This window comes from Sinohyriopsis cumingii, chromosome 1 (assembly GCF_028554795.1).
Source record: "Sinohyriopsis cumingii isolate HCF-2022 chromosome 1, ASM2855479v2, whole genome shotgun sequence".
Lineage (NCBI taxonomy): Eukaryota > Metazoa > Mollusca > Bivalvia > Unionida > Unionidae > Sinohyriopsis > Sinohyriopsis cumingii.
Window position 1 is genome coordinate 110,310,767 of NC_142961.1, and position 15,508 is coordinate 110,326,274.

Genomic DNA, 15,508 nt, shown 5'->3' on the forward strand with positions numbered 1-15,508 from the left:
GACTGGTGACAATAGGAAAAAATCCGGTACACATGTGCATGATAGCGTTGTAAACCAGAATAAAATTCCTCTGAAGGAGACCTCTACAACTTCGATATGAATATATATGTTGCGCGAGACCTCCAAGGTCGTGCGAGAGCGAGAGAGGATGATCGACATAATGGCCGGACAGCGCAGAGAAACAAGCCAGATCAACAGACATCGAGCCAGAATACGGACATGTACAGAATCTGTGACTTTGGCAACATGTAAAAACAAGAGGGGGCTTATAATAACCATAACAAGATGGGATGTCCTCCGATCATGATTCAAGTACAACGCACAATGTCTACAGTTGAGATGGAAGAGGAGATGGGTCAGGATACATACAAGTGTTCAGCACCTCCAAGTGCAAGGGGATGAAAGCTACTTCAGGAACGAGATTGAGATTAGAGATGCTTCATGGATTTGAGTTGGATAGATGAACTGGATTCTCAGGGAAAGGCTACTACAGTAAACAAGAGTGTTATCCAGCAGGAACAAAATAATGAAATGGCCCGTGAGTTTTAAAAAAAAACACATCATGGAGACAGTTTGATAAGGATGTTGACCAACAATTGGAAGTAATAAGGGCAGGAAGTGTTGAAAAAGGGAGAAGCCATTGCCATCATCGTCTGCAATATAGGAGTAGATTGGATTATAATAGAAGAGTAGAAGTAGAGATATATTATTTCGAAAGAAAAGTATAGACGTCGGGAGATTGCGAACATAAGAGAAGAGCTTTGGCAGCTTACCAGAAAGTATTCCAATGCTGTAGATGAAAAAAAAGGGCTGAATAACCAAAAGAAACGTTTTTACAATTGACAGATCAGATCCCCGACCGCAAGACTGAAGCGCATTATTAAAGATCCAAGGGCTGCACCAGAACTTGACCAAATGGTGATTCCTTACAAGGATTAGAAACACTGTCGAACACTAACCAACAAACTTTGGAAGATAATAAAGGTCATATATCACAAGCAGAAGAAATAATCTGAAGAACAGGCCGGGTTTCGGAGTGGAAGAAGCACAACATAAAAAATATTAAATCTCCGAGTTCTGTGTGAAAAGTACTCGCAACGTCAACAAGACATCTATCATGTGTTCATAGATTTCAAAAAGGTCTTTGACAGAGTGTGGCATGAGGCATTGTGGGCCACATTGAAGAAGTATAACATGGGTCAAAAGTTGACCAATACCATCAAGCAGCTGTACGCCAAGGCTACCACAGTGCAGTAATTGCCCAAGGTTCTGTTGTTGACTGGTTCCAGATAACAGTCGGAGTACGTCAAGGCTGTCTCCTGTCACCCACGCTTTTGAACATCTACTTAGAGCGCATCATGAGCGAAGCCCTGGAAAACCACTGTGGGACAGTCAGCATTGGAGGGAGTAACATCACCAACATCCGCTTTGCAGACGACATTGATGGGCTGGCAGGCAGTGAAGACGAGCTTGCCACCTTAGTGAAGAACCTGGATGAAACATCGTCCAGATTAGACATGAAGTTAAGCGCTGAGAAGACAAAGCTGATGACAAATAGTGGGAAACAAATCTCAGCCAAGATTAAAGTCAGAGGACATGACATGGAAACACTGAGCCAGTTCAAATATCTTGGTTCCAGAATCGCCGAAGATATCTTAGATCAAGAGCAGAAATTTTGTCAAAAGCAGCACAAACAACGGCAGCTATGTCAAAGCTAAGACCCATCTGGAAAGACAAGAATATCTGTCCGAAAACTAAAATCAGACTATTGCGAGCACTAGTCATCTCAATCTTTTTGTATTCATGTGAAGCCTGGACCACGACAGCAGAAGATGGGCTAAGGACCAATTATGTCAATTTGGCTTTGGCAGTCTCCTACATCGACTTTGATAAATATGACAATTAATTCAAATCAGTACCAGAAGATATGTGGCTGTTAGAAGATATTGGAAACATGATTAACTCTGCCAGGATGAATTTCAAGTCATCTAAGTAAAAAATTATGATCCTGAAATATTGATAGGCGAAAGGTAGGTACAGGTTCCAAATATAAGAGCAAGTGATACCCAAACTGAATGAGCAACCAGTTCAGAGCCTTTGCAAGTGGTTTAAGGACTCATTAAATGACAACTAACGAGAATGTGGCACGCCAGAGATTGGATGGAATCCATATACAAGAGTGGGCTACCTAAGAAGTACAAGGACTGGTGTTACCAGCATGGTCTTCTGCCAAGTATCCTTTGGTCATTTGGTATACCTAATCTCATAGAGGATGTTGAGAGAATGTTCAATGCCTACCGCGACGATGGATGGAAGTGCCATGGAGCTTCAGTAGCATCGGCTAGCGTAGTATCGGTGGCAAGCTTCAGTTACCAGTATCATCAGTGACAGAGGAGTTCAAGGTGACCAGGGCCAGCCAGAAAAGGACATTGAAAGACAGTGCAGATGATAAGCAGAAGTGGAGGTACGGACCGGAAGAAAAGTGGGCGGCAGCAAAGGCAGTTAAAAAGGCAGAATCCGGACTGAGACACATTGGCACGGTAAGCGCCATAGCAACAGGAAGGCTGGGGCTTAGAAGTAAAAGAAAAAAACCTTCGTGGAAAGCAGCAAGCACAAAAGAGAAGAATGCCATGGTTCAGATAGAATTCTGTCATGTAGAAGAGGACGACATGCAAGTTAGAGCCGTATTAATTTAGTTAATCAGGTTGGCAAACAGACCGTGGGTACCTAACAATGGATTTGGCAGGAGAGTAAGGAGTGATGTAAAAACTAATCGGTTCCTTAATCTGAATAGCGTTGTGGTTTTGTGATGTACAGTCATTCCAGGAAAATGGTTACAATTAAGATTCGAAAGTTAACAAAATAATAAAGTATCAAATTTAAGATAAACAATCATTTATTCTTAATCGCAAACTTACCTACCTTACAGTTTTATTTTTTACAGACAACTTATATTTGGTTATTGAGTCATGCTATGTTTAATATAATATAGTTGTTACGCTTTGGTATGTACGGATGGTATGTCCGCGGAAATAATTTCTTAAACAGTTCATGTGATGGACGAGTGACTATTGACACTTTTCGTATAAAAGACTTTTATGTACTCTTAAAAAAGCATACAGTTCCTTGTCTGGGAATGGAGTATTGTATGAAATTTTGGACGCTATGGAGGTTGGAGTCTACAAATTTCTGACTTTCAGAATGCGATCACACCAACAAATACATGCTCAAACAAACAAAGAGTCATATCTGTTATATCTCATACCTAAACTCTTGAGAACATTGGCAAACTTGCAGACTTCAGTCTTGAGCTCTCTGTATGTAATTTCTCCATGATCGTCCGGATCATTGCCTTCCCTAAAAAGTAAATCAGACCAGGTTAGACCTTATGTCGCAACTTTGCATTTCTTAATTTTATATTTCACAAGGAGGCAAATACTTCATACACTTCAAAAGGAGCCCCATATTTCATACAAGAATGAAACAAACTATAATACACTAAATTTTCTTCATAAGTTATACAGCATGGCCCCACATTCAAACTTGGGAATCAGCACAAGAGAAAGTAAGATGAGACCCATCCAAGGTCATAGGATTCATCTGGGTCCTCTGAACTGACGTCTTGGTCTGTCAGCTAAAGTATGAACTAGATTCCAATGACCTGCTCACCAGTCCAATCACCCAGCCTGGAATTTACCTGACAACTTTGCCTAACATGAAGGTTGGTAAAGAATCCTACGGGTACCAGGCAGGTCAATATTTATAAGTTCAAGAACTCTAGTCCAATTTGCTTTACATTTTTATCACATTGTCATAGTCCATTGTCAATCATCATGATCATTTTGAGAGAGAGAGTTCTTAAAGTTTCAGTTGTGAAAGACAAAATATAAAGACACATTCACGCACACACACACACCGACTCACACTCATGAATACTACTACGATTCGTAAGTAGGGAACATTGTGAGTATATAATATCATGGCTGAAAGGAAGACTCTGTGTTCATGTGCGCCTGCAGTGGGCACTTCTTATACCGAGAGTGATAATATGACTACTGCGCTTGTAGTATTATTCCAGAGAACGAATATGATTTGGATTTGGATTTGGCTCCTTGCGTTTTTTCATCCTTGCAAGGAATTATGTCGGTATCACCTCCTCGTTGTTCGTTATCACTGCCAGCATATGATAATTTTAAAAATAAACAGAATGAAACTTTGGAAACTCTTCTACGAAGCCAACAAGAAGAAAATTCAATTGTTCAAAGACAACAAATCGAGGAAAAGAGAAAGCAATTAGGAGATGAAAACTTTGATCAGTGAATAGAAGTAAGAGACTGAAAAATGTCTGTACAGGACATTCAGGCGCAGTTAAAAATGTCTGAGAGAAATGGATGAAGGTACATTAGCCAAACCTAAGAGAAAGAGACCTACATAATGCAAGAGTCATAAGACTTCCATGACTACGTCAACGACCACCACTGCGACATCAGGATCGTTAACAGTCACTACTACCACCACAACATCAGCAGTAGGACTTGGAAAGGTTTTGTACAGTCATTGGTTATTGCTTTGTATACCTATATTATGCGTAATAATTGTAATGATTCTAAATTGAAAGGTTTATTGACTAAATAATGTTAAATAGCTAATTGTTTATAGCTGTAGATTAATAATCTAGATCATTCCGTCGCAGCAAACACAGTACGTAATTTCAGGGTAGCGAGCTGTAGGTTTAATTATGGTAAACATCATGTGATTGCACATTACGATACGAATTCTTATAAACACCAGAATAACTTAATTCTAGATTTCGAAATGATTCGTTCCAGTCTTATTCTGCTTTCTGAATTCCGTCTTACTTTTTCATATAAAGAATGATTGACTCAAAAGTATTCCAGCATTAACACCAGTGTTAGGAGAGACAAATAGTTGTGATCACTGAAGCGCATTTATGTATTTATTTCACTTATTCATTGGAATTGTAAAGCACCTCTACTTTTGGATTTAGTAGCTGTCTGGAAGTACTGAGAATTAATTTAAAGACATTTTAGATTATGTCATTGATACATCAAGACTACTGGCATATCAGCATTATAGAGTGAACTTGATTCGGATAACCAGTGGACCTCATTTGAAATACTCGACACGTTTGCACTTAGGATTTTGCTCACCATACGTTAATAAATCGATTTTACAAAACGTGTTGGTTTTCACTCTTCCCTGTTACTTAGTTTAAGTCTATACAGTCGTAACACCTATGTTGTCTTTCTTCGAAACCCAACGGCCCTCTTCAGAGATTTACAGCTCTCCTTCAATATAAAATTGTTGTCCAAGAAAATAAGTGAGTAAAGACGCCCAGCGAGAAAGATGAATCATACACCAGAACAATCTGATGGACTTACCCACTGCAAGTGAAATGATACTGCGCCTTGTAACCAGAGTGATGATATATCCTTCTACAAGAGTGATGAAGATATATGCAATAAGGTACAGGTTCACTTCTGATAGTTAAATAAAGGCGAGTGCGATGCTTGATGATCCACTATCGAATGCGATGGCATCCGTGTGCACATCTATAGAGATTATGCGTGCACACACACAAGTCATTCTGGATACCGCAAGATCATCGAGAACCACAAAGTAAAGAATACACGATTGTTGTGGTTTTAGCTGTGGATTTACCTGCTATTGTGATTCTGTCAGTCGATTCCAGAGGTTCAATAAGGAAATGTCTCAAATGATTGGAAGGACCTGCTCCTAAATCTTTATCAAGAGCAGGATTTGTCTACCTGGGACAAGTAGACCAGGTACAGTGTTTCAGTCGTGGTGTGAAAACGTCATGAATGGGAATATAAAGATACAGCTTACCTTGGGCATTTCTGATGGTCTCCGATGTGTTACAAACTTCCCTTGGTCTGTCCAGTTATTATCCTCATGGACACTTTAGAGAAGGAAACGACTCTTGTCGCTTCTCGCGTGTTGGTCTGTCTAAAAAACTAAAAAACTTCATTCACTTCGTTTCTCTATGAGAGTATTCCACATGCCCTCCTTATCATCAGAATATAATATCGCATCCCAAGATATAAAAAACGCAAAACGTACAACAAACGACAACAAAAATAAAATGAAGTGCAGCGCGTTCACACTAAACATAATCTTCAAAGAAGAAAGCCAGGAAAACGACCCATAAAAAAGTCGTTTTTGCAGCTAGAACGCTCGCGTACTCATAACAAATTCGATCGGTGACTGTCTCTGTTTCCTTATTTTGTTCTCATATTCCTTTTACTTTTTTGGCGAGACTGCCAAACCTGATTTAAGACAAGTGTTTCCCAATCTGATGCAAAAACTTAAACCAATCGCTAAATGGACTTCTACTTCTTCTCCGTCGACGTTTTTATCTGCTGCTGTAGATGCAGCTGATGCTGCCTAAACGGTGATTTCCCTTACCAAAGGTGCAAGACAGAACAGACATGTTATAAAGTTTACTGCATTTGTCCAAACAAAAACTTGTACGACCAGCTCATTCAAAAGCACCTGAAGAAATCATCAATACGGTGTGTGAATGTTGTTTTAATGTCTTGAAAGGAACGGTTCCCTTAACCGAGATAGAGAAATATCTATAAGGACGACATGATGACGTTCTTCACCAATTGGTGATAAGTAAATTTCAATCAGTCAAAGGAAACAATTGCTCATTCAACGAGGAGGCTATATGCCCATGATGATAGGTCCATTATTAAAGGATGTTGCTCCCATGTTTAAGCTCGATTGTTGGACCTCCTTTAGGATGAGAGTTGATATAAACATTAAACGCACATACCTTTATGGAAGGATATCGCACACGTTCCCCTGGACTTCACTGAAGTATGAAAATTAACTTTTGTTCCTTATTAACAGTGAACAGAACTTCACCGTTGGTACGAAAAATGAATACTTCACTTACCTGCTAATTCTAATCTAACAGAGATGTCACGCTTAGAAAAAGAGTTGCGAAAATTGACGAATTTTGAAAATCGCAACGATATGGACAATTATTATAACGTTCTCAACCTTTTCACCAGATAGCTTTAGACGAGGCAGGTAAACCTATTCTAAGCTGTTTCAAGAATGTTATGAAAACCAAAGAAAAAACAAAAAGCAACAGCTCCAAAGACTAAGACAAACACGACCAAGGGAGAAAAAGAAAAGGGTCAGAAGTTTTTAAAAATCCCTCTAAAGGGGTTGTAAAAACTTCTCTTTATTTTTCTTTTTTTATTGTTTATTCTGAGATTGTCGAATAAAAGGTTGTGGAAAGAACATCCTTAAAGTTGTGGAGAGTCATTCCTTTCAAAGCAGATTCTGTCGGAGCTTTTTATGAAGAAGGATTAAGCAAGAGTCAGTTCACCAAGAATGTGTGCAATATCATTATTCCCGTGTAAGTACATTAACAGTATGAATATTAGTATAAAAGGAGATCTTGGTCAAAGTATTATATTCATATTCTTCAGAGGAAATGTCACCATGAAGTTACATTTATAAAAACGAATCCCATTACATTGTAACTCGTGTATCCTGTGTACCGAGTAGTACTTTGACAACGAGGATATTTTGTTTGAGATATGTTGAATTCGGCCTTTTGTACTGTGGCACCCATTTTAGAATCTGTGGTCACTCAAGGATTGCGTGCTTTAAAAGATGTTCCATTAACGCAAGGAAACGAATTTCTTCCCAAACAAATATTAATGAAGACAGGAGGAAATGTGCTGATCCAGACAGGAAAAAGTCATTGGTCGCCAAGACAACCCCATAAATTGACTCGCCAATCCTGATTCCTCCTCCTCACTACAACAATGACAAAGCAGAATGAGAAGTTGAAAACCCTTCAGACCTTATAGGCACAACCGGATAAAGCAGAACTGTCGGAGATTTAGATGTTTTTTTTTTTTATAAAAAGAATAATTATACACGGAGAGTCTTGCGTATGTTACAAGACAGTTTGTCAGGCTTCCGTCGAATGTATCGATGCAAGAATCACAGGGGGTAGAATTTCACCCCATGTTGTTTTGGTTCAATTTAGCTCCTATCGCGTTTGAAATGAAAGGCTAAATCGAAGATTACAACGATCTGAATAACAGTTACTTGCACCTGAAAGTCAGAGTTCTCAAAGTCAACAACACCAACCCAGGTACCGATACCACAGTAAATTCCCTCAATAATTTCATATGTTCTTTGTTGAACGAAGTAGATTTGTACTAATGTTCAACAGCAGCATGATCACTAACCCTTATCAAGCTAACCCTAAGCGCCTCCTAACTTAACGGAAAAAGAAGCCAAGAGCACACACATTGATGCGTCGGAGGTATGGACACCTGACCCCTTGGGTGTCTTCAACGATACATATTCGATAGTGACCATCACAATTTACGAGTAGATGACAATGAAAGGAGAAGTCAAACAAGGGCGTAATTGAGAAATGATGGATCATTTACACCTGGACATATCAATTTGCTGAATGGTATGGATGTACGTCTGATACTAGAAAAGCAATTCCATGTTCCATTTGATTGCTGTTGCCACCGAGTACAAAGCAACATCGAAGTAGCCAGACTCTTTGTGAAAACTTTGGAAGTCTTAACTAAAGTTGGAACAACATCAAATAAGATCAGGTCAGAGCGAATGCTAAATATCTTCTACGACGAGTGGAAGTCTTTGCATCTGGACACCGATTAAAGATGGAAGATCGAGTCGTCCAAGGTGAAATGCCCTAACGTTTGTTCATTGGCATCGTCAGCATTACTTTCCGCAACGAAACTGTTGATCAGAACCAATTTGAATTCTAACTTGTCAATGTGTCTTAGATATAGGTGACCAAGACGGACAGACGTTACTTACCAGACCTTGTGAACTGAACTATACTCTGAACAATCACTTGAGAGCTTATTTGAACATGTCTGAAGCCACGTCACAATTAAGAATCAACAGTGTCCACAATATTTCGTACGATTATACAAGAGGGTACTGTTTGTGGGGATTTTATTTCACTGAAGACCGTGGTAAAAAAAGAATTACATTTCCATTTTATAAAATCAGACCAACTCGGTGCTTGACTGCAATTTACATTGGCCCTCATGAACACGTTGAACGTGATCTGTATGCAGAATTTTACACAACCTTTGAAATCAACAGAGAAGCGATCCTATACTATTAAAAAACAGAACAAAACCAACATCGCACCCCAAACATAATAAACATGGAACCCTTGAACATATGCGAGGATGTTTTTGTTTTTTTTTAAAACCCAGAACAGAATCTACAACAGTCAGAGACCCTAACTTCAAGTGGAGAAGAAGAAGCGAAAGACATGGCAATGATGTCACGATAGCCGGGACAGAAACGACATCAAGTGTCTTGTTTTGTTCACCTCTTAGGTAAACAAATCACACTCCTGATCAGAGGGCATTGTTGTGGTCAAATTAATCATCCTAGTGAAAAAGACAGGAGAAAGGGTTGACGACGAGTCAAGAATAAAGGTTGGAATATTATCTTAAAGCAGCATGGACATTTATCGCAGAAGGCAAGATCTTAAAAGAGTGGTATACAGACTTGAGTGACTCTTTGTTATGACAACAATGGTTTTAAACTAAGTAACAGAAAGAAGTGAAACCAACAAGTTCATTATAATCAACAAATAAATTAAAATCTCTAAGTTACAAAGTGAAAATTTAAGAGGAACATACGGAATTGTGAATTAAATCCAGAATTAGCCTAAATGTTCTATCACAAGTCCAAAGGTATAGAGTGCTCCGAAGGAATTCAAGTACTGAATGTGCTGGTGCATCAAAAAAATTGAAGAGGCTGATGTACCAATGGTCTTGATGAATCATAATGACATAAACCAGAATGTCTTTGAATGAATTCACACTAATCCCAAGATAGTGATTTAGTCCAAAATGCCAATGAACACTTTGTAATTCCAATGAATAATTTTTATATAAATGATTCCTCTCAAACTATATATATATATATATATATATATATATATATATATATATATATATATATATATATATATATATATATATATATACACACACACACACACACACACACAACTGAAAATAATTATAAAGGCTGATCTTAAGATATGACTGAATAATCTGATGACCACAGCCTTATGTAAAAACCCAGACACAACCAAATGAACAGGATATGGGTCAAAAGTTCGCTTGCAGAACATTCTAAATTGCAAATAGGTCTAGACCCATTGCTCATATATCAGTAAACAACTCGTAAACAAATGATACACCTCATGTGTAAGCCATAACGACTCTACCCTCAACCACGGGTGAATTTCAACGTTCGTCGACTTACTTGACATATCTTTTTAAAGAAAAGTTCAGTGTGAAATCATTGCTTCTCAAAACCGGTGAAGATGAATACCTGGAAACTTCATTACCACCTGATCCACAATTCGTACACAGCCTCCTGGAATCCAGTCGTGTGTGATAGAGCTGATCTTCATCCTCGAAAACCTAAAGACTTTCGAACTTATGTCATCAACACGGACGACAGTCTCTGCTCAGTAACCCGTCGGGTGACCGTGTACTTTCCCAACGAATACAGCGTGAAACATTTTGATTCCAATGGGCTACATTCTCTCAAAGTCGTCATCAAAGACTTTATGAAAACAAATATTGTATCAATTCAACACAATTATGTAATATTGCAAGGATTGGTATCTATGGCACGTGGAAAATATTTTGTGCAAAATATTGACCAGTATAGTCTTGGAGTCCATTTTGAACATTTAGTGACTTGTTTTGAACGTAATTCCTCTAGAAACGTTACAAAGATAGAAATGTAGATAATTCGTAATTATATGGTTATCTGTTTTCTTTAGCTCTGAAACGTAGCGTCTGTTGATGACAAAATGACACTGTTCAAGATCGCTGGAAGTCCAGTCTTACTTATCAACGTTGTCAACTTCGTAAATATGTTCATTTTAAACACTCTGAGTGTATTATGACAGTTTGTAGAGCATAAACTGGCCCTACTCATCTGTCTTCTTTTCTTTAAAAATAGTTGATTATAAAATTGGTGTTCATTGTATAGTTTAAAATACATTTTTTTATTGCATACATTTTGACTATCTCTCTGTCGATCTTTTCCTTGGACTTTCTAAGATGGATGGTTTCTTTTATGGACGAGTGATTCCTCCTGGACTGTATTCTATCTATTCTGTATACTAAATGTAAGGATGTTTTTTTTCACGTCTACGACTGGAGCCTTGAAAGCCGTGTGTTCATCAATCTTGCCATTCATCGTTGACTCATCCACCAAGACAAAACGAGTTAGCCGCAAGAATAAGCAATGTGCTTGACAGACGGAGTGGAGCACCGCGTGGGCTAGATGGAAGAATTGGAAGTCTTTCCTAACAAGCGTTACACAGAAGGAGAAGGTAACCGTTAGAACCGCTAAGCAGTTGATAAGAAAAGTGATGGAGGATGAGACCGTCACAACCAAGAGGCATAGTCGGAGAGAAAGGAAAGGGAGAAAGACGAGTTGGAAATGGATCAGCAGCGTTTCGACGAAAGCCGGCTAAGGGTGTAAGGAAGGCTTCGTCAAAGGGAAGAGGAAACCGAAGAGTTCTTGGGACAGCATCGATGTAAAAAGACATAACAACCCCTTGCCCCCAGAAAAGACGTGTTCATGTTGCATAGCTTGGCATGGGAGGTGCAATTGTCGTGCCTGTCGATGGCATCAACTATACAGGATAACAACCAACGGACCGTTTCAGAGGCACCCATTCTCTCAGAAACGGAGATACTACTGTAATTTATGCGTGTAAAGTATGAAGATGCCACAATGATGTAAACTGGATACAACAAAAGGTTGACAACGGACGTACGGACATCATAACCGCTTTATGTCACATGTTGCATATTAATTGCAGATGAGGTAAGAAGGCAAGTGTCACTGGATCATACTAATTGCTCGTATTCTTTTCCTCGTGGTTTGTCTTTGGGTACAACAATTTTATCAAAATGCCTCTGAACTCACTAACCTGCCCTGTTGCTGTACCGTAAAAGCACCAATCAAACCAATCCTCTGCTCTTTCCTGCATCCCTGAATACTCAAATGTTTTATATATTTATGTAATAAAAAGTGCAAGAGAGTTCTTAAAGTAATTACACTGACACCAGGTTCAATATTTGCACACATTTTATACAGAGTAGCTGTTGACGGACATTTGGATTTGTACCTACTTTGCATGTGGAAAAATAATTAACTCTTAACAGACTCTGCCAGGCCATGAAACAATGGACTTTTGTCCCATTAGTTACTGAACGTTATTTTGTATTGAATTTTTTTTCAGAATTTGCTGGATAACAGTACTATCAAATTCCAATTATTATAATCTAAACATAAATTATTCTTCCGTATTGTGTAGCGTTTGAGACCAATACAGTTGCAAAGAGCTCATGTCTACCGTCACACAATGCGAGGACTAATCTGGGTCTGTGCAGAGGACCAGTCAGTAAAACGAACAATGTAGATCCTGATCAGCCGACACATTATTTGACAGCAGACTAGGGTCTATATTGTGTGCAGTGAGATCCGTTTGAATCAGTATGATATTTTACCCGTGTAGAATATGCAACTGTAAACATGGAAAGACCACCAGATCTACAGTACCACATTGCACTAAGAGATTAAAGTCTGGCCGGTTACTTATAACCATAAATATAAATGTACAGCGTGGACTCCGATCTGCTTGTACCAGGGGTTGGTAGATCCGGGTCTACACATGTTACAGTTTGGCAAAGTAACAATAGTTCTGCACATTAACAGATACACGAAAACACTTTACTACATGTACATTAAACCACGTGATTACTCACATATTTGAATCATTGCTATTATACGGTTTTCAATAGACCAGGAGGAGCATACAGTCCTGTTAGGCAAACTGCTTTGATCCTACTTATCAGGTAGCAGACAGTTATATGACCAGAGAATATCTTCTTTCAGTCTAGATCATGAAACGTTTGCTTGATGTACCTGCTCAAACTATCATACAAAATATGAATGAATTCATTTTTTCTCGACCAAAATAAAATATTTATATTTCCAAGCCTTGATTTACAGATCTCTCTTTCTAGACGAGTATCTCTATAGAGTTAAATTACTGTATTTAAAATGGAAAACGTTCCTCTTGATCACATATAAAATCTAATTTTGGCCCTACATAAACTTTGTGATTGCCACATTTCTTATCAGATTACAAATAAAACAATTTCTTTTACAGAAAAACGTGTACCAAAATGTATTTCGACAGACTTTGTAATCTTCAATATAGCATAAATGTACGCATTTAAACGGTTATATTTTCATTAACTTCCATATGCTTTCATAAAATTTTATCATCAGCACAAAATACTCTCAAATGAAGCTTTCTTTGAAAAATAAGTCTGCCGTAACAACAAAATATGATAATGTTTAGATCCAGTTATTAGAGATGATATTTCATTCAGCTGATGTGAAAACTCGGTCTTTGTCCCTCACAAAATCATAAAGTTTACGACCTTACTTTGCAGTACTAACTATAGCACATGCTGAAGCAATGTTCTTGAAAACTTATTGATTTTTTTTTTATTATAACAAAATTCAGATCATTTAAGAATAGTTACTTTAATATCATTTCAAAAGTAGTATGCGTCTAACGGAAAAGACCGAAATATTAAAAATAAAATTGATTGAAGCGGTCCTTGTACAGGAGAGATCAAACAATTTCTGATTATGTCACGAACGCTCCACCCTACTGCTTACACTAAGCTTTCCGAATTCGAGGGTGTGTGGGTGTGCTTTCAGCTTAGCTGGCAGAATTTATTCTAGGTTCCAATTCACATATTTGTATGAAAAATCGATTGTAGACATTAATACCTAAATAACAAGATTTGATGCACTAATATCAACAGTCGGCAAGCTTTCTTTTTTTTTAAATGAAAGCAAATTACTATTTTTGTACAAAAACAAGTCCAATACATAATTAACTGCAAATCGAATTTGAAAAAGTTAGCCCTGAACCAGACAGTTAAAGTCATGGAAGCAGTGGCGTCACTGGGGGTGGGGTGCGGGGGGTGCGGACCGCACAGGGTGACACCACCAGAGGGAGTGACACCAAAATGACTGTGTAAAATAAATATTTTTGTACAGGAAGAATTTCCATACGTGTGACACCATGAGTTAGCGCACATGACTAACTATAACATTTTTTACTTTTGTGCAGGAAGGGGGTCCATAGGGGTGACACCATGAGTTACCGCACTGTGTGACACCAACCCTAGTGACGCCACTGCCCAGAAGCAATGGTTTTCCCTACCAAGAACTCTGTATTTTGGTCTCCCTCACACGAAGAAAAGAAAATGTTTTCTGGGTTTCTCTTTGATTCCTTTTATGAAAATATTCCTAGGACTCACGAATTGTTTTCAAAGTGAGTTTCAGTTGTATCATTTAATTTCGTTTTAACCCGTTACTCTTACCTTCTTATCAACTGTTATGCCATACTCACCAGTAGAATGCAATTTTATCTCCCTTTCCAGTTTCCACGTGTCTATCGACTGCATTGTAACATATACTGGTTTTTGCGCCTTCCAGCCACTTGATGGATATCGGACCCTTGGTGTAGTCAAAGTTGTAGCTAAGAAATTCGCCGGTTTGGGGTGACTCCCAATGATATTGTTTAGCTATATCTCCCCAAAACACTGCTGGATCTTCAACCGATCTCTTGTACATTTCTCTGTACTGATCCAAACTTTTAACATGGGCTTCGTTTTGAATTGCTGCAGGTGGTGGGTACAACAAATCACCTTCCTCGTTCTCAGTATCCTCCATTTTCCTACCTCTCTCGCCGATTTCCTAAAATTCCATTGTTTAAAGAAAAGGCGTGAGGATATAGGTAAACCTCGTACCAGCTTGTCCTAATAACCTGTGAAGTGGAAATTAGTTCAGTAGTATGCTGAAGGGTTGTTCTGGACCGCTTTATTACCGCTGTGTGTGTGTGTGTGTGTGTGTGTGTGTGTGTGTGTAGATAGTTCACTGGAGGGTGCGTATATCATTACTGTATTCTGGACTAGGATAATAAATCGGGTGCAATATTTGAATTATTTATTTTTTTGATAGTTCAGAAGGGTCCATGTATTTCGGCCAGGGGTAAGAAGGAAACCAAATATAAATAAATTAAAGAAAAGAAAAAATACAAGAATATAAACAAAACAAAACAAAAGACCGCACTAATTTTGATATGATTTAGTTTTTATCTCAAAAACCCTCATCTAGCCCTTACAACTGTCTCTTAGGAGCACATGTAAGTGTTACAAAGTGAAACAGCAAAGAGCTGCTCTCACACGCGCAGCTATTAGATCTTTAGGACGGTGGGTGTTGGAGCTGTCAGAATGTGAAGAGAGGCTGGAGTTGGAGTCAGAATGTGAAGAGAGGCTGGAGTTGGAGTCAGAATAGCATCGAAAGC

At 38.5% G+C, this 15,508-nt stretch overlaps 1 protein-coding gene across 3 annotated transcripts in view; it reads right to left on the minus strand.

The window, feature by feature from the left end:
• LOC149807593 (acetyl-coenzyme A synthetase, cytoplasmic-like) overlaps positions 1–14,972 on the minus strand; it is a 68,331-nt gene extending 53,359 nt beyond the window's left edge. For 2 of the 3 annotated variants that reach the window (XR_016423024.1, XM_089968571.1), the window contains exons 1-2: positions 14,552–14,972; positions 3,266–3,357 (exon numbers count right to left, since the gene is read on the minus strand). Coding sequence is in view for 2 of the 3 variants with exons in the window: in XM_089968571.1 (XP_089824697.1) it covers positions 3,266–3,357; positions 14,552–14,874 (415 nt within the window). In the remaining variant the exon portion in view is untranslated. The remainder of the gene's footprint in view (positions 1–3,265; positions 3,358–14,551) is intronic. The other variant, XM_089968584.1, reaches the window with a different exon arrangement.
• Between the last annotated feature and the right edge of the window lie 536 nt (positions 14,973–15,508).